At 39.2% G+C, this 26,311-nt stretch overlaps 1 protein-coding gene across 3 annotated transcripts in view; it reads right to left on the reverse strand.

The window, feature by feature from the left end:
• Positions 1 to 26,311, reverse strand: part of plxnb1b (plexin b1b) — a 181,681-nt gene that overhangs the window by 73,573 nt on the left and 81,797 nt on the right. For 2 of the 3 annotated variants that reach the window (XM_077572833.1, XM_077572832.1), the window contains one exon: positions 15,785 to 15,967. In XM_077572833.1, the coding sequence (XP_077428959.1) occupies positions 15,785 to 15,967 (183 nt within the window). Of the gene's footprint in view, positions 1 to 1,353; positions 1,517 to 1,607; positions 1,750 to 2,460; positions 6,183 to 15,784; positions 15,968 to 26,311 lie in introns of those variants that run through there. The other variant, XM_077572835.1, reaches the window with a different exon arrangement.

The following is a 26,311-nucleotide window of genomic DNA, read 5'->3' on the forward strand; positions in this document are numbered from 1 at the left end:
GAAGCTAAATTTGATTTACGTACCGTAGGCATAGTAGGTCTGAGTGTTCATCAAAAACTTTTTGGAATTTCATTCATTTCATTCCTAAAATAAACATTTAAGCCACTGTAATACCATGCAGTTTGACCATGAGCACTATGCTTAAATTCAGAAAAAATAATAATAATAAAAAATAACCGTGCTTATGATGATCAATTCAAAATAAAAATAAACTCAACATGTCAAATATGGCCATTTAGATTAAAGTTGTGTTCTTAAATCCTAAACAGCCATATTAAAAATTTTGTGTTGATTTTTTGTTTAATTTACTGGGCAATAAGAGTTTTACAGAATAAATTAAAGCAAGGTTCTATCTCTTTTCTGCTGATCCAAAAAACGATCCGATCCAAACCGTGACTTTTGTGATTCTTTGCACCACCAATAGTTGTCGCCATGTTTGTTTCTATTTACAAATTAAACAGAATAAAACACGGATTTGACTACAGTTTTCACAGTATTCAAATGATCGAGGTACTCTCATTCTCTCTTGATAAAAGGTATCATTTAACATTAAGATTTTTGAGACAAATGTTCATTCCACTTAGTCTGTTCACCATTTTTGGGGGGTTATTACTGTTAGAAAATGATTCAGATTAAATTAGCAGGTGCCGCAATTGTTATAATTAGAGAAAGTTACAGTTGTGCTTGAAAGTTTACATACCCTTGGGGTGTGTAAACTTATGAGCACAACTGTAAATGTACAAAAGCTTAATGTCGCTTAATGACACTAAAATGCTATTAATAGTCACCGAAATTCACAAGCATATCTCTACTAATGTCAACTTCAACCTCTGGAAAATATCAAAACAATTGCCACAGTATTTTGGATTTTATGGGCATTAAGCCGGTTTCTCACCATTATAATGTGCTCACATAAGTTTACACAACCCTAGGGTATGCTTTCATGTACAACTGTAAGTTGACTTAAGCTTTACTCATCCATCAAAAAGAGAATCAAGCATTCAACGCTTCTGAACATTAAATGGAATTTACTTTAACATAGTTGAGAACTCAAATTTAAGTCACTGTAGTCTATTTTGAAAACTGCACACTATTGATAAATTCTGGTAATGATATGTATTTGACTTAATTTGAGTATTGAACACTCACAGAAAATACGTTGACATCTAATAAGTCTAAGATTTATTTATTCACATCGTTTTGTGTTATTTTGTTCTACCCGTCTTTATTGCATGACTGATATTTATTCCATGTACAGAATTATGTATGCAGTGATGGTTATTTTAAAGTCCGACTTTGGCGACTCCCAAAAAAAGCCTAAATTAAGTATGACAACATACCATATAAACATACCATAGTGTTTTTCCATTGTAGCAAAATTCAAACATGAAAACCTTCAGGGCATCATGATACACTCTCAGCCTGTTTTCACGTTCCTGTTTGCTTACAAGTTCTCTTCGATATACAATAAGAAAGTCTCCCTTCTGAAAGGAGCAGGAACTGAACACTCCTCGACCTTACAAAGAAAAAAGGATACATCAGAAATATTTCATTATAACAATAATGAAAACTAGGCCCATACTAAAGAATCTTTTACCAATACTCACCTTTGAATTAATTGATATATTTTATGGCGAAGCCATCCTTGTCTTTACCAAAGGATGAAAAGTATGCTGCCGCTTCTTTGGGTTTAACTTTTGCCCTCTATCGCCTCATGACTGACATGTTAGTGAAGATAATGATCTAAAGCTATAGAAAAAATGAGTTTCAATTAGTTTGATAGGTAACTTGACGCAGATGTTTTGAAGTTGACTTTCAGTGTACCTTGAAAGCCTGTGCAGTGTGCAGTAAATGTGCCAAAGAAAATAAAATACAGCTCTGCTAAACATTTGCATAAATGAAATGTAATGAACACTAACAGACTTTACTGAAATATTTTTATTGAAATAAACAAATGCAGCAATTTACCAAATTCTAAGTGATTACTAAGGCATTGTTTAGAACAAACAAGAGTAACTGTAAATTAAATTAATGACATAATGACACATACTAAGTTAGGATGGTCGGCCTTTTATTCAGAGTAATTAACTTTATTACTCCGCTATACAGGGACATAAAACGTTTACCAGTACTTTCCTATATTTTCACATCACAAACCAGCCTATCAAGCCACCCTGTTATGGCTTTCCTCTTAAAAATTACAAGTAGCATTTATCTTACTCAACAGACGGTTAGCTTTGCTATGCTAACCATCACTAACAAAAGCATAGCAATTCTAAATAATTATCTGCATCCATCATAATCAACAAACTTTTTGTTTTGCTGCACTTACACTGAACTTGCATTATTGAACTTGCTGAACTTGCCGCGAAATTGCAAGGAGCAATGTACACGAGCGACCAACATTAAAAAAAAAAAAAAAAAAAAAAAGGGAGGAAAAATGTCGAACTTTAAACCTACCTCATTTGCACAGCTGCAAGCCATCTGCGTTGAGTGGACGTCTCGTGAAGTAATTAGAGCCGGGGGCGGTTCTCTATCGGTGCTGCTAGATGACGTCACTTCCGTACTCCGGGCAATATAATAAATCACATTTAAATCAACAAATTGGTTCAGTTGTTGGATTATGAACATTGTTGATAAGAGTGGCTATTGTATGATTTACAGTTTTACAGTAAAAAAAAAGAAAAGAAAAAAAGATCACATTTAAAATTAACCCCAAAGGCTCATATACTAAATTAATTACCACAGATGAAAAGAAAGGATATTATTGCTAGAATTATAGATCATTTTTTAATCGTAAAAAGTGATTTTAGTTTTTCTTTTTTTTAAGTTTTTTTTTTTTTTAAATTTCATTCATGAAAATGTTTTTTGCTTTAATAAATAAAATAACCTTGCTACTGTCACACAGTTGCGGTCCGAGGATGTTTTTAGTATTATACTTTAGTAATGGATGCATGTGTTCTTTGGCAAAATTGTGAGCGAGCCCAATTTCTTGGCTTAGAAGCAACTGAAATGAATGGTCACTTGATGCTTTACTGTTGGCATGAAGCAGGACTAATGGTAGCTAGCGCTCACCTTTTCTTCTCCAGAGAAGCATTTTTCCAGATGCCCCAAGCAGTTGGAAAGGGGGTTAATCAGAGAAAATAACTTTAACCTTTTTTCCCTTATTTTGGTCTGTATTTATGGAATCCCTTTTTCACTGGTCACACCAGGCCATCCTCCAAGAGTCTTACTGCCTCACCATGGGTGATTGACTCATACCTGCTTACTGCCATTCCTGAGCAAGCTCTAAACTGGTGGTGATGTCCTTATCCCGCAGCTGAATCAACTTTGGGAGATAGTCCTGGCATTTGCTGGATTTTCTTGGGTGCCCTGAAGCCTTCTTCACTTAAAGTTTGTAAGGTCACTAAAGGAAATTACTTTAATTTTCATGGCAAATAGGGACTTTGCAATTCATCTAATCACTTTAACATTCTGGAGTACATGCAAATTGCCACCATAAAAAAACAATAATAATAAGTCAGCACTGCAGATTTTTAGTAAATCAATGTCATTCTCAAAACATTTGGCCACTGGTGTACAGAAAGATGTTATACTGTAAAGGCAGGGTGGGATGTTAAATGATGAATCAATGTACGGCACTGACAGTTTCTCTGTCTCTGCCTCCAGCTGTTCAAAGTGATGTGATAAACAGCTGTTAACCATTGTACATTTTCAAATAAACAACCACTGAAAGAATTAAATACTGAAATATATAATTAAATGTCATAGGGTATTTCATTATTCCATTTATCTACTTAGGAATTAGTGGCTGCAAAAAAAAAAAAAAAGGCTCTGCGTCTTCAGACAAACATTCACAATACACAGCATTTTGAGAAAAAACTGAATTATGGAGACATTTGCGTAATTGTGGGGACAGGTGACGGTCAGCCAATCAAATGCTGTGAAATATACACTGGTGTGAATTATTCATGAAGTGGTGCATTACAAGGACCTTCCTACAGGGGGAGTCATCAAATACACAAAAATACACAAATTCACGTAATTATGGTTTACTAGGAAATTGGCTAAAACTTTGGATTTAAGCCTTCTACAACCCTAGAAGCACTTCTGCATTGAATGAATTATGAGGACATGGGCTGTGCCCTCATAATTCAAATTGTCCTCGCAGCGCATAATACACAAAGGCAAACACACACACACACACACACACACACACACACACACACACACACACACACAATCTTCACTAGGAGAAGTTAAACACTCATTTGCAAGAAATGACCTCAAGCACACCACCATAACAACAAAAGACTATAGGCGGAAGACATGGAAATTTTATAATGGTTTAAGTCAATCTCAAAACTGAATGGCTGAATGGCACAACCTCCTAAATTAAACAACTACGGACAGGAAGAAGCTGTGATGAAAGCCTGGAAAAGCATCGCAAAAGAATGCAAATGTTTGGTGATGTCAATTGAGCACAGATTAAATGCACCTAATGCAAGCAAAGGCTTTGCAAATAAATATTGACCTTTAATCACGTGAATTTAAGATCAATTTGAGCTAATACTTTTGCCCATGTAGGCAGAAAAGATTATTAAAGGCAAGGACAAACAGACTAAAAAAAAGAATGAAAGAAAATAATGAAATGTGACGGGAAGCATATGTAGATGTATGTTGTTTTCATATAATGAGTGCGTATGACTGTGTTCTATGCCTGCTATTTATCCATCCATCCATCCATTTACTACCGGGGTCGGGTTGCGGGGGCAGCAGGTTTAGCAGGGAAGCCCAGACTTCGTCTAGCTCCTCCGGGATGCCAGGAGGCATCCGAATCAGATGCCCAGGCCACCTCATGGCTCATCACCATGGCAATTATTTAATGCAAATTTGCAAAGGTTACTTTCGGCCATAACTCACCAAAACACAACAGCTCTGTGCTTAGCGAACAGTTTTGTTTTGTTTTCTTCGTCACACACACATCCACACAATCACACACAAACGTGGTCTCCCAGGCAGGAAGTGGATACACGCTACCTGCGCTTACAAACACAGTTGCCTACACGGAAACTATCCAAGGGGGAGAAAAAAAAAGATGAGTACTCCATCAAACGGACCAATCACGAGGGATATTAAGACCTGCCATCTACAGTGTACAAGAATTGGAGACACGTGCGCAGCACCCCGGCCACGAGCTACGATGCACTTCTCAGCGTAAATCATGGGATGTGTGCCGGTCATTAACGCAACAGCAAATGCAGAAGTATAAATCAGGCTTAATTCAAACAATCCTGGCTTTTATAATTGCCCAACCAGTTTATACATCATCAACTGCTGCTACACCAAACATGAGACTTAGAAAATATTTGGGAGAATATAACAAAAGATTTTGATACAGGAGGTTTATTTAGAGTAATCAATAAGGTCATCATCGAAAACCACATTCTTTAAAGCAACCTTGCAACATTCTGCACTGGGATCACCTAAAAAAACAACAACAAAAATTGTGATGAAGCCTTTTTGTTGTTTATCTCTCTATGACGCAAGCATTATCTCATTTAGTGATTATACTATCTGGAGCATTTTCCTTTTAACAATCACAGCACATCATGTTTATTATATGACCTGAGTGGTTACAAAGAAGCCAGACTGATTGGGCAGCCACTGCATTATTTTTATTACAGGGCCAGAAGACCAACAAATTGCGACTATTTAAACACATTACTTTGTTAATTATTAGCCTAATAATCATGACTGCAAGCAATTGGAATAACTAGTGGGGTAGTGAGACATCATGGACTGTCTATTAAAAATCCATGACATTTGCAAGGTTCTGCTGTGTTGTACTTAACTTCACACCATTCTGAATGTGGTTTTCTGTTATGAAGTGCATGTCTCTACCAGTCAGCTATGGGTGTGCACAACAAGAGTGTGGAGCTCTGTTGGCTGGTGAATGGGTGGTTTGCAACCTCTGAGTGATGTAATCGTGCCGTAATATGTGAATGGGTGCCATTGTGTTACTGCTGCTTGGACTGGGGGCTCAACCACACACCACAAAATGACACAAAGAGCCATGTGTCTCCAGGTATGCTAAAAACATATATGCATATTTCTGATATATCAAGAGCTTCCAAAAGAATCACTGCTCTGCCCAGTTTGTAAATGGCTTTCAGGCTTAAAAGTGTACCTGTGGTGGTCATCAGGAAAAATATACAGTATACAGTTTAGCAAAAAAAACTGCATCCAATCCAAATGTGTTTTTTGATTACACTGGTTACATTAAAGCAAGATAGTAATAACCCGTGGAACCTCTTGTATTTGTCAAGTCGCCACGACAACTAATGCACACAGCCAGTGGTGTAGTCCAGGGTTTATGTGGCTGTAGAGAGTATAGCCTTTCTAGCCTTTTATAGCATTTCTAAATCCTCCCTGATACGAACTGTTCAGCCAGGGCCTACCCTTCTCTGCCTCTAATTGGCTGGTACATCCTCCTCACCGATTAGATTGGCTAACTTTAAGCATGAGGACTGATGAGCCAACCAGAGGCAGAGTAGGGCGGGTCATAACGAGGAAACGTGGGTTCGTTCCCAGGGTTGGACGCCTCTGGTTACACATTAACTACATGATCTGGTTTAGTTTTATGGTAGCTAGGCTGGTAGTTGATTTTAAAGTAAGCTAAGAATGGGAACAAATAGTTTAAGATTTGGCCTAAAACAATATTGAGGTCTTACCAAACTGTTTTTCACTATTTTTATTCATGGTCACTGAATATTGCAATTTGTTTTATAACACATCATTTATACTGTATGTTTGTCTCATGATAAGTACATTTTATATGATTTCAGGCTGCTTGTATTGAAGTAATAACCACAAACTGCTCTTAAAGGTATACTTGACTCATTTTGCCATTTTCAGCAGTAAAAATATATTTTGCCTATAATTAATGTGATAACTTCATTATTTTCATGTGCAAGTAATACCTTTAAATACACATTTTGCCACTTGCTGTTGACTGAGGATGACATAACGTATGTCAGGAAACAGCTAACGACCAATTATAGCTCATTCTGCTAACGTCTAATGATCAAAACCAGAAAATAGGTGAGCCATGATTGGTTGTTTCCCCCAGCATTTTATTAGCCCACTAGGCTTTTCTTGCCCCTCCCCAACAACCAGGCTGAGATAGCTTTTTTTTTTTACTTTTGCGCACTGACTTCCACCAACAATGAATAATGAATAGTAATCGCTGGATGTTTGGATGTTCGTACCAGCACCCACTTGGACGAACATGATATATGATCATTCAGGCATGTAATTCGTCGTCCCCAAAACCCAGTCACATCATTTTGCCACCCCGGATTTTTTTTTTGCTATAATTGAAAGAGATAGAATAGAATCGTAGGGCTATCGCGAGATGCTGTGACCATCGCGAGACCTACAGCGAGACCGGGAAACCCTAACATGGCGGCGCCCTGCTGCTAAAATAGAACTAGCTCTATTATGCTAAACTAATCTGAATTTAACCATCATATATCTTGGCTTTTCTCTTCTCTCTTTCATCCGGCAGATTTGGAATACCACCCAGCGTGGAGGACCTTGAACGCTTCATCGATGGATATTTTTACAGCTGCGCGATGGAGGATTCTTCCATCGAGAAACCTTCGAAGAAACCTTCGAAGAAGAGGAAAAATGACTCAGCGACGGACACGGACGACCTAGCCACTACGGACGTTTCGGTCAGTATGCTGGAGTCCATAAATAAAAAACTTGAGGTCCTCTCCCTAATCAGCGAGGACGTCAAAGAATTAAGGGTAAGTTTGGAATTCGTCAGCCAACAGATAAGTGACCTCCAACGCGATAATGCCGAGTTACGCTCTTCACTCGCAGCTGTTTCAGCCGGGTTGGAAACCATTAACTCTTTCACTGCCAGACGTTTTCAGAAACGGGTTGTCCCCACTGCCAGCCGATTTAAGCATTTTGAGTGATCTTTCAAGGTCCACAGAAAATGTTGTGTTTGGACTATGGAAACACACATACTACCAAATGAAAGATTGGACTCTCAGCTTTCATCAGAAAAAAAAAAGTTTGTTTCTACCTTATTCCGTTCTTCAGTAATCAACAATAGAAAATGGTTACTTTCACCGAAATTCTGAGAAAAAGAGCTTTTTGTGAAACGATGTTATTTCATGCACTCTAGTGAATTGTACACTTCTTTTTGTCCATGAATGATGCCACAAACACCTAAATAGTGCTTTACTTCTGTAAAACGCTTTCACCAACAATGAAAAAGTGTTTTTTGATTGCAAAATACGTTTATTTCCATTCAACAGTGTAACAATTTGACAAAACAATTTCGCAAACTATTTACAAATGTGTGCAACTGTGGTACTACTTACAATTATGTGGCTGTTTCAAATACAGTTTTTCCTTTTGTAACGCTCTCCTGCGTGCAAGGAGACGCCAGGACTCGCACAACAGTTTACTTTCACTTTCGCATTGGTCCGTTTTGCGTGCAAACGTTACACTTTCTTGACGGCCTTTTTTTCCGGGGAATAAAAAGCAAGTAGCAGACTGTACACACTTCCTCCGATGAATATGCATTGGACTCGGGGCACTCTCCGTCGTCCGATTGAACGTCCGCCTGTGCGTGCTCGGTTGCGCTCCGCGTTACGACACCATCATAGCCGCCGCGTCAGCGGTTCCAATTTCGCCGTCAAGCTCGGATTCACCTTCATCATCATCGATGATGATCATCGTCGTCATCAATGTACTATTTTAGCGTTGGTCGATGCCTTTCGTCTTGTAAGTGTAGAGCTGCTTGCAAACGCTCGCCATTGCCCGTTCCCTCCTCCATCTAGCTCCATCTAACGTCTTCTACTGCCGCGTCAATGCTTCCCAACCACGGAGTCACCACCCTCATCTTCATCATCGATGATGATCATCGTCGTCAACAATGTGCTCTTTCAGCGATGCTTTTGGTCTTTGAAAAAAACGGCTCGGGCGTGAGCTCCTCGCGACCAGCCGCCATTTTTCCTTTGTCTTCCATTCTCATCTCCTGCTCGACGCTCTAGCTCCGCCTCTACTGACGCCCACCCGATCTTGTCAAAAGTGAGTCATCGCTGCCCTCTAGGGGCCAAAAATAGTCATTAGGCACAACAGACCGGCTGGAAACTTTCACCACAGCTCCGGAAGCCTTGCCCGCACCCGTTTCAAAAAAAATAATAATAATAATTGGATGACGTCTTTAGACGTCATTGGCAGTGCTCCGTAGGTTTTTACTTGACGTCTATAAACGTCAATGGCAGTGAAAGAGTTAAAAAGGAGAATAAAACGCTAAAAGAAACTGTTCTGGATGTCCAATCCCGTAGCATGTGTGAGAATTTAATATTCTCAGGTATATCTGAGAATACCTCTGACAATCCAGAGGTTGAGATAAAAAAAATTATGACGACGTCGTTAAAAATTCCTCAGGAGACGGTAAATAACATCTCTTTTCACCGGGTACATCGGCTTGGAGCCCGTAGGGGCAACAAACCCCGTCCTATTATCGCCAAGTTTGAGCATTTTAAACAAAAATAATTTGTTAAAAGTAAAGGACGGGAGCTTAAAGGGACCTCATTTGGAATGAATGACCAATTTCCGAAAGAGATTAATAAGCGGCGAAAGGTACTGTTTCCTATAATGAAACAAAATAGGCAGGAGGGTAAACAGACTACGATGGTCGTTGATAAGCTATACATCGATGGCCAACTATTCCGGAACCCCAACTCCACTCCCTGGCTGTTCTAATTGGCATTGGTGGAACTAAACTTTGTTTGATTATTAGATGTATACATATACTGTATATGTGGTTATAAAACCTAAAATATGAATACTCATTATGTTTAGGCTATATTATAAATATAATATTAATACATAACTATATCTAAAGTATATTTAAACAATAAATCTCGCTTAGGTTACCAGTTACTGGTGTATTTTTATGTTTAAACCCCCGCTAACTTCCTTCACTTTCACCTCCCTACCCGTTTTTTTCACTGTTATATTTACTTACACATTACCTCATATTTTACATAAATCACCTAACCACTTTGATTCCATCCTATAACATGCCAATATTAACAAGTAGCCTATACAGATATATACACAGGACTGAGTCTATATTGTTTGTATGCATAAACTAGTTCTGGTTTCCTGGAATGTTTGTGGCGCTCGCTCACAGGCAAAAAGAATAAAAACTTTAGACCATCTCTTAAAATTAAAAGCAGATATTTGCCTCCTACAAGAATCCCACCTACAAAAATCTGAAGAAAAAGTACTTATTGATAAGAATTTTAGCCAAGCGTACTCTGCCCCTTATAACAGTAGACAAAGAGGAGTCTGTATACTCATACATAAGAATTTACTCTTTACTCCAAATAATACAATAACGGACCCAGAGGGCCGATATATTATTATTCAGGTGACTATATTTAATAAAATATATACATTTGGTAATTTATATGCCCCTAATAATGATGATCCGGCCTTTTTCCATGAATTTTTCTCTCAGCTGTTTGATTTAGCAGCAAACTCTACTATTATTATTGGAGGAGACTTTAACACAGTCTTAAATCCATTAATAGACCGTTCTAATAATACAACATTTAGGCGATTACAATCTACTAAAGTAATAGGGGAATATATGGATGATTTTGGCCTCGTCGACAGCTGGAGACTTAAAAACCCAAATAAGAAGGAATTTACCTTCTTTTCCGCTGTGCACCGGTCTTTTTCAAGAATTGATTATTTTCTTACAAATAACTCTATTGCTGATAAAACTGTTACAAAAATACATCCTATTATTATTAGCGACCATGCACCAGTCTCCCTTTCCCGACAAGTTGATTATACCTTTAAACCACCACCGACATGGCGTTTTAACATCTCACTGCTAAACGACGCAGAGTTTGACAAAATTATAAGAAAAGAGTGGGCAGACTTTTTGGAAATAAATGACTCTCCAGACCTATCGCCATCTCTTCTCTGGGAAGCTGGGAAAGCAGTAATTAGAGGTAAAATTATATCGTATTCATCTTATAAAAAGAAACAGGATCAAAAATTAGAAAAAGACTTGGAAGATAAAATTAAACAACTGACGGATGAGTACGCAATAAACCCAAATAACCAAATATGGACTGACTTACAAAATACAAAAATACAGTTAGACGATATGCTAACTAAAAAGATAGAGTTTATAATACAACAATTGAGATACAACAACTTTGAATATAATAACAAATCAGGTAAATTTCTTGCAAACCAACTTCAACGCAATCGGGAAAAATCTAAAAAAACGGCTATTAAAGGGACAACTGGTGAATGCACACAATCGCCAGAAGAAATCAATCAAAATTTTTATAACTATCATCGTAACCTATACTCAGAAACTAACAAGCCTAACCCTGAGTATATTGAGGCATTCCTCAGTAGCTTAAATATACCTCAGTTAACTACTGAATATAAAGATATGTTAGATGCGCCACTTACTATAAACGAGTTGTAAAGTGCTCCAGATAGTATGCCTAATGTCAAAGCACCTGGGCCGGATGGTTATCCGGCTATATTTTTTAAGCACTTCTGGTTAATGCTTGCTCCACTATTCTCAAGAGTAGTAACAGAAATCAAAACGAATGGTTACATACGCCCACACATGAATACAGCAGCAATTAAACTTTTATTAAAGCCAGAAAAAGACCCCACCCTTCCATCAAGTTACCGTCCGATTTCACTAATTAACACTGATATTAAAATGATCACTAAGGCTTTCACATCTAGACTAGAAACAGTAATCTCGACAATCATTCATAGCGACCAAACAGGCTTTATTAACTCTTTCACTGCCACTGACGTTTAAAGACGTCAAGTAAAAACCTACGGAGCGCTGCCAATGACGTCTAAAGACGTCATCCAATTTATTTATTTTTTTTGAAACTGGTGCCGGCAAGCCTTCCAGAGATGTGGTGAAAATTTCAATCAGGTTTTTTGAGCCTAATGACTATTTTTGGCCCCTAGAGGGCAGCGATGATTCTCTTTTGACAAGATCGGGTGGGCGTCAGTAGAGGCGGAGCTAGAGCGTCGAGCAGGAGATGAGAATGTTAGACAAAGGAAAAATGGCGACCGGTTGCGGCAGCTCACGCCCGAGCCGTTTTTTTCAAATTCGAAAAGCATCGACCAACAATAAAGAGTACATTGATGACGACGATGATCATCATCGATGATGATGATGACTCCGTGGTTGGAAAGCATTGACGCGGCAGTAGGAGACGTGGGGGGGTGAGCTAGATGGCCGAGGAGGAGCACACGGAGAATGGCGCCCCGTTTGCTAGCAGCTCTACACTTACAAGACGAAAGGCATCGACCAACGCTAAAAGAGCACATTGATGACGACGATGATCATCATCGATGATGATGATGGTGACTCCGAGCTTGACGGCGAAGTTGGAAGCGTTCACGCGGCGGCTATGACGACGTCATAAACGCGGAGCACAACCGAGCACGTTCAGGCGGACGTTCAATCGGACGACGGAGAGTGCCCCGAGTCCAATGCATATTCATCTGAGGAGTGTGTACAGTCTGCTACTTGCTATTTATTCCCCGGAAAAAAAGGCCGTCAAGAAAGTGTAACGTTTGCACGCGAAACGGACAAACGCGAAAGTGAAAGTAAACTGTTGTGCGAGTCCTGGCGTCTCCTTGCACGCAGGGGAGCGTTACAAAAAGAAAAACTGTATTTGAAACATCCACATAATTGTAAATAGTACCACAGTTGCACACATTTGTAAATAGTTTGCGAAAATGTTTTGTCAAATTGTTAGACTGTTGAATGGAAATAAACGTATTTTGCAAACTAAAAACACTTTTTCATTGTTGGTGAAAGCGTTTTACAGAAGTAAAGCACTGTTTAGGTGTTTGTGGCATCATTCATGGACAAAAAGAAGTGTACAATTGACAAAAAGCTGTTTTTCTCCGTTTTTTGTTTCAAAACAGAGAATTTCGGTGAAAGTAACCATTTTCTATTGTTGATTACTGAAGAACGGAATAAGGTAGAAACAAACTTTTTTTTCTGATGAAAGATGAGAGTCCAATCTTTCATTTGGTAGTATGTGTGTTTCCATAGTCCAAACACAACATTTTCTGTGGACCTTGAAAGATCAGTCAAAATGCTTAAATTGGCTGGCACTGGCGACATCCCGTTTTTGAAAACGTCTGGCAGTGAAAGAGTTAAAGATCGTCACTCTACTAATAATATTAGGAGGCTCTTTAACCTTATTAGCATGTCACAGCGGCATGATAAAAAGGCAGTTATTATATCATCGGATGCAGAAAAAGCTTTCGACAAAGTTAACTGGTCCTTCCTCTTTGCTGTTTTAAATAAATTTGGCTTTGGGAAATCATTTATCCACTGGGTGTCAGTATTATATGATTCTCCTAAAGCTACAGTTACTACTAATGGGATTATATCTCAGAGTTTTACTCTACAAAGAGGCACAAGACAGGGATGCCCACTGTCCCCTTTATTATTTGCAATATTTATTGAGCCACTTGCAATAGCCATACGCCAGGAAAGAAGGATTCAAGGAATTCACTCTGGGGAAAAAGAACATAAAATTAATCTATATGCAGATGATATTTTACTTTATTTAGAAAAGCCTACTATTTCGTTAGGGGAAGTATTTAACTTAATAACTAAATTCTCACAGTTATCAGATTATTCTATTAACTGGACAAAATCAACACTTCTACCTATTACAGAAAATTCATGGAACCCTGCAAGCCAGGACCCACACTACTCATTTCCTATAGGTAATTTAAAATACTTAGGCATAAAAATCTCACCTAAATTAACTGATTTAATTCATTTAAACTTTTCTCCACTTCTGGATAACATTTATAGTGACTTGGAGCGCTGGAATAATCTTCCTATTTCCCTAATAGGACGAATAGCCAACATTAAAATGAAAGTTTTACCCAAAATAAACTATTTTTCCTCAATGATTCCAGTTAAACCTACGGCTAACTGGTTCCAGTTGTTGGACTCATCCATTACAAAATTTTACTGGAATAAAAAAAAAACAATCATTCTATGGGCACAACCCAACAGAGATACGAACTGTTGGCCGGAACTAGAACAGAAGGATTGTAATAACCTCAGACTTCTAGATTCACTCTTTATTACAACATCGATTATGCGACATAATTGTTTTTAAAACCCAATGATTTCCGCCACCGTGACTGCCTGGTGGAAGGCACTAGAAATTTAAAAAGTCAAAGTGGAGCCCTGTGGGCTTTCTCCCCTATGGCATAACCCCGACTTTCAACTTAACAACCAATCGTTTTATTTAGGTGTGTGGGAGCAAAAAGGAATTACACATCTCCACCATCTCTTCTCAGATAATGTTTATATCATATACATCCTTGCTCCAAAAATATAAAATAAAAAATGGATTTTTTTTACATTATCTACAAGTTAAAAATATGATAAAGAAACAAATTCCAACACTTCGGGGTACGCTCCAACCGCCTGTTTTAGCTAAATATATTACCAAGCTTTCTCCGACAACAACAAAAAAACTTTCAAAAACATGTAAGTTACTTTCATATACTGATAAAATGTCTTTACCCATCTCGAAATGGGAGACAGACTTGTCTATAGCTCCGGAATCTGACTTCTGGATTCATTCTATTTCTCTTCTGGTTTGTGAAAACGCATTTAAAATGACAAAACACACAAATTTACAACTTATCCAATATAAAATTATTCACAGAACATACATTACTCAATATATGATGAAGAAAATGGGCCTTTCAGACTCCGACATTTGTCTCCAGTGTTTACAAAACACTACAGACACTTATTTTCATGCTTTATGGTTATGTATTTCTGGACTAAAGTCTTAGAAAAACTTTCCGCTATCTTGGACTGTAGGATACCTTTATCTCCACACTTGTGTTTGCTAGGTGACCTAACAACAACTGACTTACCACATAAACAATTTCAATCTACACTTGTAGCCCTTACTATCGCAAAAAAAACAATTCTTGTTAACTGGAAAAATAAACAAACTCTGAATATTGACCAATGGTCTAACCTCCTCATAAATCACATTTTAATGGAAAAAATATCTGCCTCAAATAAAAACCAAATATCAAAATTTATAGAAACATGGTCTACGTATATAGAATATTTTAACCTAATTCTGGTTACTTAATTCTGCCTTTTAGCGAGAGCCACTACATCGTGATAACTTACATTGATGTTTCTGCATTTGGCAATTTATTATTATATTATATTATTAGCATGGGATTTTTTTTTAATGGGCTTTAGGTGAACTGATGAATACACACACGCACACACGCACGCACGCACATGCACATGCTCACGCACATACAAAAAAAAATATATATATATATGTGTGTATATATGTATATATATGTATATATATTTAAAAAAAAAAAAAAGAGAGAAAAAAAAACATTTTTATTAATTTTTTTTAAACTTATTTGTTTTTTAAAAAAAGGAGAGCATTGATGATGTCAAATCGAATGAACAATACTGAGCTCTCCTGGGAAAAAAAAAAAAAAAGCCTGATAATGATACAAAATTATGGATCGAATACGAGGACTGTATTATGTAAAAACAACTTGGGCTCTCCACGAAACACAATCTCAACATCAAGATATGTTTGTGTGAATGTGTTTATGTCAAAATGTTAAGGGGAAAGCTGCCTGTGTGAAGATTTACCTTGTGCAGGTTCCCTTTGGAGTCTCCCAAGAATGCAATCGTATGTCCCATCCTCATGCTCACTGCAACAGCAGTGAGTCGAGCGGAGGGGCTGTCCAAAATGGTTTCAGCTTCCACAGCAATCCAACTACCCATGGGACTGGGTGTGTGATCAGAGCCGCAAGGGTACCTATCGACAGTGTTCTAAATGACAGGATATAGTCAGTCACTAAAGGGTCACTGCAACATTGCATGAAATGATGGCTCACAGAACATGAACAGTTGCAATAAACATAGATTAACTCTTTGGAATCACCTGGATTTGCTCAGATACTGGTCATAAAATGAGATGTCATTTTCATCTAAGTCACACCAAACAGTCTGCTCATACTAATACCACACAATTATGTTTTTATGTATTTGTTGGACACACCCGGCAAACACGATGCAGGGTGGAAAAAGTATGTGAACCCCAAGTTTATTAACTTTTGAGAGCTAATCGGAGTCAGCCAACATAGCATCCAATCAATGTGACAAGATTGGAAGTGTTGGTTAAAGCTGTCCTGCTCAATACACCCACATCAGTTTGGAGGTTGCTGTTCTCTCATGTTTTCAATGTGAAAGAGCTCTAACTATAGTAATTTCTGGACTATAAGGTACAACTGACTATAAGCCGCGCTAACTAAATTTGGGGAATACTCGAGTTTGTTACACATATAAGCCTCACCCGACTGTAAACCGCAGGAGTTTTAATGTTACCGCACTGGGTACTCGCTACTTTCTTTTCCAGAATGAGGGCACAATTGTCTCGCTCTCGTTCTGTCTCTTCTACTGTATTTGGGCACACTTTTTGTTTTGCTCTGCCTGAAGTTCTTGCGCTTCCTTTATAACCCGCCCCTTTCTGATCTGATGGATAAGCCGCACCTTTGTATTAGCCGCAGGGTCAAATGCAAGTAAAAAAGGTAGCGGTTTATAGTCCAGAAACTGATGTACACCAAAATCTGAACAACATGACAAACAGGTCTGTTTATACCCATTTTAAATTGAACCAGACTCAGAATCATCTTTATTGGCCAAGTACGTTAAAAACATACAAGGATGAACATTTAGGACGTAACACACAAATACAAAAGGGTCATTAAGCAACGAATGAAGGATACTGTTATTGGGCAGTACCGAACAATAACAACTGAGTCCTTGAGCATGTTAAGTGTCCAGTCATGTGAAATACTGATCAACAACAGTTATGCAAATAATGCAGAGTGCCAAAGCGACCTGTACAATAACAAATACGGAAAGACTATCACAACAGGGATGTGCAAAATTGGCAAAAATATACAAAATGTCACTATGGAATTATGCTTATGTCCAGAGAATTTTGTCTGCCCTTGTTTTAGTTCTTACAGTCCTCAAGAGTTGGTAGGGGGGCACTTATGACCTTCTTGACAGTCCTAACTGACTGTTGCTGTTGGATTTTGTCCTTCTATGTGGCAGCTTTTTCAGGATTTAATTGATGTTGATCTCCCAGTTCAGGCTCTGAGAGGCAGCACTACTCAGAAACTTGAAGGTCTCAATGTCTACACAGGGCAGATGGACAGCATAAGGGGCAGCTGTGGCAAAGGATATCCCCGATCATCATCAAAGTCTTGAACATATTAAGATCCAGGTTGTACCACATCCTGTTGATATGCAGACTTGCCGCCATTGTTGATGAGGCCCATGACTGTGATGTTGTCTGAAAAATTGACAGCTGGGTGAATGGAGGAGATGCAGCCTTAGGCTACTGGGTCCATTATACAGGATTACATATAGTAGTCCAGACACTGAAAGTCCAACCGAGGACACGCTTAGTGTCAAATGTTATTTGAATACAATTTCGACCTGACAGAGGGTCTGCAGCATGAAATAAATAAATGTGAGAGCAGAGCATTTTTATTGATTGATATTTAATTGTATTTATAGTTATTTTTGTATTTATTTCGAAATGTATTTATATATTTATTTTTTGAATCTCGTTTTTTATTTTTGCATTTATTTTACTTTTATTTATCTATTCATGGATATATATATCTCTGAATATATATATACTGTGTATATACTGTGTATATATATATATATATATATATATATATATATATATATATATATATATATATATATATATGTATATATATATATATATATATATATATATATATATATATATATATATATTGGGTTAAGGTTGGTTTTAAATGCTAAGAAAAAAAAAAGATTTTTACCCACTCATTCACCCATACCGCTTCCGGTCACGTTGGCGCAGCACGTCTGCGACACGGGCTCCGTGGAAAGCTGCTGTTCTTCTAACCTTTTCCTTATTTAACTTTTAATTTTTAACTTTTTTAAATTATGAGCCACTTGCTCAATCTGTCCGCGACTCCTACCGCGAGTTACAGCACACGTCGGGGCTCCGAACGGAGCCTAATCTACAACAACAACTCATGGCGTGTGTAAACAAAAGAACAAAGGAACGACATGGCTTTGTTGTCCTACATCAGAGACGCGCTCTGGGCCCTCCGCTCAACAGGCGACACACCACCCCCCGACCTGCCGGAGGAGATTCGGCGAGCAGACCCGGGAAACACCGCCGGAGGAGAGGACAACGAGGTGGAGCACGCCAAAGGCTCCGAAGGAGAGGATGCAGACCAGCGCTGCCGTCTTTGCTGCTCGGCAACGTGAGGTCCTTAAAGTGCAAGCTGGATGAGCTGAGGAGCCTCACCTCAGCCTGCCACGAGCACCGGGACGCCTGCGCCATGGTGTTCACGGAGACATGACAGAGTCCTAGACAAATGCTTTGGGAACGTGAAGAACGCATATGTGAGTAGAGCCCCCCCCCCACCCCCCCCACCCCCCGCCCCCCCTCTCCAACTCAGACCACAACACAATTCACCTCATCCCAACCTACAAAACAGCTCTCAAACGCAGCAAACCACAGAGGAAGACTGTTAAAATCTGGTCTCAAGACAGCATTGAGACCCTTAAAGGATGTTTCCTATGCACGGAGTGGAATACCTTTCATGGGCTGGATGTGGATACTGCTGCTGTGACTGTAACTGACTATATTCAATTCTGTGTGGACAATATCATACCAACAAAGGAAATAACTGTTTACCCCAACAACAAAACGTACATTACTAAGGAGGTTAAAGACTGTATTAAAAGCAAAAAAAGGCCATTTAAGAACCAGGACAGAGCCCAGCTCAAACTGGTTCAAAAAGATCTCAACCACATGCTTAAAGAAGCAAAAAGGAAGCACAAAGAGACTATAGAACAACACTTTGCTGCTAACAACTCCAAGGAAATGTGGGACACCATGAGGAGGATCACCAACTTGACTCCTGCTCAAAAAGGTCTCAGCACCCTAAATGAGCTCCAGAAGGCAAGCGAGCTGAATGACTTTTATTTAAGATTCGAAACCCAGGACTTCTCCTCTGAATGTGGGGAGGTCCTGAGGTCCATTTCAGTGAATGAGCAGGACTCAAGGCTGGTGATTCATCCCCACGATGTCCAATCTGCTTTTAGGTCTGTCTGCACAAAAAAGGCCTCAGGATCGGATGGGATATCTGCCTTTCTGCTAAAATCCTGTGCAGAGGAGCTCACAGCGGCATGGCAGCCCATCTTCCAGAGATCTGTGGACTCACACTCCATTCCCAGTCTCTGGAAAAAATCAGCAATCACCCCGGTTCCTAAAAAACAATGTCCTGTGGTCAATAATGACTTCAGGCCTGCGGCTCTAACTTCCATTGTCATGAAGTGTTTCGAGAGGCTGATGGTGACCCTGCTCAGGGGGGAGGTGGATGCACACTTAGACTCCCTTCAGTTTGCCTTCAAGCAGGGTCGCGGCACTGACGATGCTATCAACAGCATCACACATCTGGTCAGCAAACACCTAGACGGCCCTAAAGCTTATGCACGTGTGTTGATCGTTGACTTTAGCTCAGCGTTCAACACAATGCAGCAGCACCTGCTTTTGGGTAAACTGAAGGAGATGAATGTGAACCCGTACATTTCGAGGTGGTATCACTCCTTCCTGACACAGCAAGTCAGGGTCAACAGCTCCCTCTTGGAACCCAGATTGATAAGCACAGGCGCCCCACAGGGCTGCGTAAGCTCCCCGGTCCTCTTCACGTTGTACACAAATGATTGTGTGACATCACACTCAGAGAACTTTATCATTAAGTTCTCTGATGACACAGCTATCGTCAGCTTGCTGCAGGCCGGCGGTAGCCCACTGGACTATTTCTCAGAAATAGAGAAATTTGTCCAGTGGTGTGACCAGAATCATCTTGTGCTCAATGTGGGGAAGACAGAGGAGGTGATATTTGATCCAAAAACTGTTGGTGACCACAGGCCAGTCGTCATTAAAAGCAATCACATCAGCCAGGTGGGTTCATACAGGTATCTGGGGGTCCACATTGACAACACACTCAGCTGGTGTTGGAAGTCTCTGCTCCAAACTCCAACAGCGTCTCTATTTCCTACGCAGACTTAGAGTCTATGGAGTGGAGCAGAGGATCATGCTGTTGTTCTACCAGGCTGCATTGGAAAGTATCATCAGATACGGTATTGCGGCCTGGTACGGCAACCTGACTGTGCAGTCAAGGTCACAGATTGCCGGTCTGGTGCGGACTGCCATGAAGATCATGGGGGTCAGGAATCATCCTTCCCTACAGATGCTTTATGAGCGGTCCGTCACCGGACTGGCAAAGAAAATTGTTACTGACCCGACTCACATTCTGCATCATGAGTTCCAGCTACTGCCTTCCGGCAGGAGATTCAGGGCCCCCAGAACCAGGCTGAACCGCTACAAGAACTCATTCCTGCCGACATCCATCAAACTGCTTAACAACCGACATTAACTCAGTACAATAAGATATATGGTGCAATGTTGTGTGTGTGGAATATATGCAGCTGTGCTGTACATACTCATGTGTGTGTATATATATATATATATATATATATATATACACACACATGAGTATGTATAGCACAGCTATATATATATATATATATAGAGTGTGTGTGTGTATATGGGTGTGTGCAGTCCTCATGTATGTACTTCTCTACACATGTATACTTCTGTTAAGACTTCTGGGAAGTCTTCTACTTATTGCTGCACTTCTTATTTAATTTTAATTTTATCTCTTTCTATTCTGTTGTTTTCTCTTTACTATAAACTGCAGCTGGAGTCCAGGAAAAAGTATATCGTATCGTATCGTATCGTATCGTATCATATCGTATCATTCTCCCCAATGGACATCACCTTGTCAACTCGTGAAGGAACTTCAATAGAGAGGGTGTCATCCTACAAATACTGAGGTATTTGGCTGAACGACAAGCTATCTTTTGGAGTCCATATTAAGAGCCTTTCAAAAAAGACAACAACCTCAGACCTAAGTTAGGGTTTTTTTTAGAATGATAAAGTGCTTTCCTTTCTTAGCAAGGAAAAGGTTAGTGCACTGCACTGTTTTATCAGTATTGGATTATGGTGATTTCATTTATATGCAAACCTCTTCATTTTTGTTAAAAAATAAAATAAAAATTTATGTCATCCACCACTCAGCCCTACGCTTCATTACAGATGCATCGGCTAGAAACCACCACTGCATTCTGTATAAAAAAAAAATTGGGCAGTTTTTTTAATTGCTAAAGCACTTATGGGTAGTAGATGTTTTTTTTGTTTTGTTTTTGTTTTTAATAATCTGCCTGTTATATATCTCATGCCTGTATGATGTCTATTGTGCTACTATGTGGAGTGTGACCAATGAAGTAGCTTATAGCCATGTGGAGTCTTGTTTTGTCTCTTGTCTGTTATGCAACTATCTGCCGCTTGTCTTGGCCAGGACTCCCCGTGAGAAGAGTTGTTCTAACTCAATGGGACTCTTCCTGGTTAAATAAAGGTTGAATGAAAAATAAATGAAAAAATAGTCTGGTTGTTATTATTAGTATAGCGAGCATTAAAGATACAAAGAACCATTGAGAGTTCCCATCACAACTTCACATTAGCTTTAGTCTGTTTTCACTAAGATCCAATATTTTGTTATGAGTGTGATGTTCTTTTAGCATCAGTCTGCTAAGTAGTGCACCAGAAGCGGTGTGAATTGGATTCAATGACGAACCATGTTGCTGCTTTAAAAGTGTTTGATAATTCTGCCTTACTTAAGTGTAAAGTGTATTTTCCCATGTCATGTACACTTGCCTATTGGTCCATTTTTCACAAACATAATCACTTATAAAACCACAATACTGGACTAATGTATATACGTATGAAGAGAGAAGGACTAGATTGAAGGAAAAAAAAGAAGGACACTGGACACACCAAGTTCCAACCATATTGTCCAAGTGCATTTTTTTGCACTCTCATTATTAGTAGCTAAGTGACAATTGCCAAACAAAGTAAATGTTTACTTGAATAATTACAGTTAAATCTTATATCTAATCTGTTTGAATACATATTCTTGTTCAAAAAAAGTTTTAGTTTGTTGAATAAATGTTAACCCTGTACAGCCCACGACATTAAGTGTGCTTTAAGCTTTAAGCCCCTTTGCAATTGAGTTTGACACCTCTGCTAAATACGCAGGGCTGAAGTCCACAAACAGGATCGTCGGGTAGGTCCTTAAATCGTCGAGGTGTTCCAAGATGAAATGCAGCCCCACGTTGACTGCATCATGCACCACAGATATTAAAACAGGCCTGGAGTTCTTCAGTCCTGATATTGCAGGTTTCTTGGAGACTGGGATAATAGTGCAGCATTTAAAGCAGCACGGGACTTCACACAGCTCCAAGGATCTGTTTAAGATCTGCATGAGGACTGGAACTGACTGGTCAGCGCAGACTTTGAGGGAGGGAGATATTCCATCTGGCACTGACGTCTTCCTGATCTTTTGTTGCTTGATCAGCCATCTCGCAACGGGACAATTGGGAATTTTTTGGGTATACTGTGTAAAACATTGTGTAAGGTTTTGCACTGCAAAAACACATTTTCTTTTTCATATACAGTTAGTACCTATCCAATGGTAAGCATTGCAATAGGACACTGTCACAGGCAATTATTTTTTATTTTTTAAATTTTAATAGTCTCTATATCTATATAATTTTAATAGTCTCTATATCATGGTCTCACTCTCAAACTCCGGTCCTCGAGGGCCAAGGGACCTACATGTTTTAGGTGTTTCCCGCCCCCAAAACACCTCACTGAAATGATCAGGATATTTGTCAGGCTCCTGCAGAGCTTCCTGATTAGCTGATCATTTGAATCAGGTATGTTGAGGAGGGAGACATATACATGCAGGGCTGCGGCCATTGAGGACCAGAGTTTGAGATCTGTGCTCTATAACCTTTAAAATTGCAGTGACAGTGACAACGTGCTGTATTGTATGATTTCATTTTAATCAATGTTGTTTTAGCGATTGTTCTGTGTCCTTGAGTTCCTTGAAGGGCGCTTGAAGAAAAATGTGCTAATATTATTTTAACAATAATTATGAATGTGTTATCTCAGCACACATGTAGAACTGAGGTGGGCATTCACTCAATATTGACGAAAGGTCAAGTAGAGACGGAGGTGGGTTTCCGTCCGTCAGTGAAATTGTCAATACTTCAGTCATCAATGACGCCCGTCCCATTTTGATGACAGATTGACGATTGACGGATGCCCACTTCGAATGATGGAAATCTCATTCTGATGATCAATCGACGAATGATGGATTGACGGTTCGGCTTGAAATATTGACGGATTGACGATGACGGAATAGTGTCCCAATGCCGAATGACACGCTCAAAATTCATTATGTAATAACAATAATAATAATAATAATACATTTTATTTGTAATGCACTTTATATTTCAACAATCTTAAAGTGCTACAAAGTAAAAAAGTCTAGCAAAACGCTTTTGCAAAAAGAAAAGTTTTAAAAGCCCATTTAAAAATGTCAATAGACTGTGGAGCCCTCAAGTGGTCAGGGAGAGCATTCCATAGCCTCGGAGCCACCGAGATGGCCCGATCGCCAATAGTGTGGAGCTTGGTTTTGGGGGCTTGAAGGAGGTTTGAGGATGTAGAACAAAGGGTTCGTGAGGAGGTCTTTGGTATAAGGAGTTCTTTGAGGTATTGTGGGGCATGACCGTGAGCACTGATGGGTGAGGAGGGAAACCTTGTATTAATGCAATTAATCAATGCAGTGATTTCAGGTGATGTGGTCAAATTTGCGCACCGCCCTCTGGATCCTGGCAGCACAGTTCTGGATGTATTGCAGTTTCTGAATGTTCTTGCCAGAAATATCAATGAGGAGTAGGGCTAGGTTAAAAAAAAATCAACAACGAAAAAATCGATATATCGAATCGATATTCTTTTTCATAGCCCAATATCGATACATAAAACCATGAATTGATACTTTTAATACGCCGCCATACATAAATTAATGTGCCATCTCGTGTCATGGGGAAAATTTATTTTACGAAAAATGAAACCACGGAAATATGCCAGAGGCAGCACGTACTCGGTTCAAAAACTTTTTGTTTGAGCATTGTTCAAATGTGCCCGTTATTCAGACTACCCCAAAAAGAGCCCAGTGTTTTTGCAACTTTATTTACATAGTGCTGTGGTTGTAATCAAATTCAATTATTTATTGTTTTGATCAGGTCATGTTCAATAAAACATGCATGATTAATGTAACTGCATTGGATTATTTTTTTTAATACTAATGCACCAAGTAAGAGCAAGAAGTTTTTGCAGCATTGGTACTTCTGAGAATGTCTTCCATTTAAAATAAAAAATGGTACTGCATAAAATCCTGAACTGAATCGAAAATCAGTATGAATCGTGAATAGAATTGGATCGGGCCCTTCTGAATCGAATCAAATAGATTTTGGAAATCTGAATCGATACCCAGCCCTAATGAGGAATGCATTGCAATAGTCTAGCCTGGAGGACATAAAGGTGTGGACGAGCTTTTCTGAAGCTGCCAGGGACAGTGTATGAGATGAGGTTTTACAGAGGTGTTTGATGTGTGTGTCAAATGTGAGCTGAGGGTCCATTTTAACTCCTAATTTAGTGACAGATGTGGAGAGAGGGATGCTTTGACCGGAAAAAGTGATGCTGGTGATGGCAGAAGAGTGGAGCTAGTGTAAAGTGCCAATTTGAATGACTTCTGATTTGGAGGTGTTTAATTGAAGAAAGTAATGCTTCATCCACATCTCTATCTCCTGCAGGCAGGCAGACAGTTTGGATGTTGGCAGGGGGATGGAAGAAGTGGGAGTTGTCCTTATGTAGAGTTGTGTATCATCAGCATAGCAGTGGTAGGAAACCCCATATTTGCTGATGAGATTTCCCAGGAGGAGCAGATAGAGGGGAAAGAGGGTGGGACCCAATACCAAACCCTGCTGGTGACAGTGTGTGTGATTTTGCTTGGCCCAAAGTGACATATTCTGATCTGTCAGACAGGTAGGAGGTGAACCAGTTGTGCACGTTTTCTGAGAGTCCAATGGTATGGTGGAGAAGGATGTGATGGTCAACTGTGTCAAAAGCTGCTGTCATGTACAAGAAGATGAGTAGGGATGGGGAACCGATGTCTGCTGCCATCAGGAGGTCATTTATGACCCTGACCAAGGCTGTTTCAGTGCTGTGGCCATGGCAGAAACCAGACTGAAATGTTTTAAATAGTTTGAGATGAGTCATAAGTTGTGCTGGAGAACATAGACTAAGCGATTGCTGCAATTAAATTACAATTTAAGAGTCTCAGCTATCTAAGGTCTTAAGTGGGGATTGATTTGGTGATTTGTGATGAGGACTAGTTGAGCCTATTTTATTTATTATATGGGAGAACACTGTTGAGAGAAAATAAGAAAGTACATTCAGCAAAGACGGTTTTAAACAAGCTATGGATGATTATTACAGATAATTATGAAAACGTAATTTTTCAGTTTGCCTTTTGCATTTTAAAGCAACAAGCTTGGCATGTTACTAAGTGACGCAGCCGATGGGAGATTACACAATAATGGCACATGCTGACAATTTTGACAAATGTCATGCAGGCTACAATCATATGGGCAGTCAGGCCAAAATACTGCTTCTAACCACAAGAGGGAGGATTTCTGAGGAGGCATTTTGGCCATGTTTAGTATAAGTTGCAAAGCCTTATCTTCAATAACAAAGCATGTTCTGAAAAGCTTAGTCAAGGGATCGACTCTCACGCAAGAATTGACTGAACAGAAACTATCCAGGGCTGAGGTCTGTTTTGTCTGTTGTTTCTTAACAGGAAGGAAATTGGAATTTAATCACTCTGTAAATCTTTTTTCCAACCCTACTGTGGCTCTCTCAACACTCTGAGTACACTTTCTTTTTAAACATACCATGCATCCGCTCTGTAGTTGATCTATTCCAAATTGTAATATGTTCTGTTTATAGATGCTATTCTTGGTATATGACAGAGTTTTGTTCCTTTGGCAGTGTGTACCAAAAATTTGCATGTCAGTCGGAACCTGCTGTAGTCTGTCCCAGACCCACACTAACACAGT

The sequence above is a fragment of the Vanacampus margaritifer genome, chromosome 8, assembly GCF_051991255.1.
Source record: "Vanacampus margaritifer isolate UIUO_Vmar chromosome 8, RoL_Vmar_1.0, whole genome shotgun sequence".
Lineage (NCBI taxonomy): Eukaryota > Metazoa > Chordata > Actinopteri > Syngnathiformes > Syngnathidae > Vanacampus > Vanacampus margaritifer.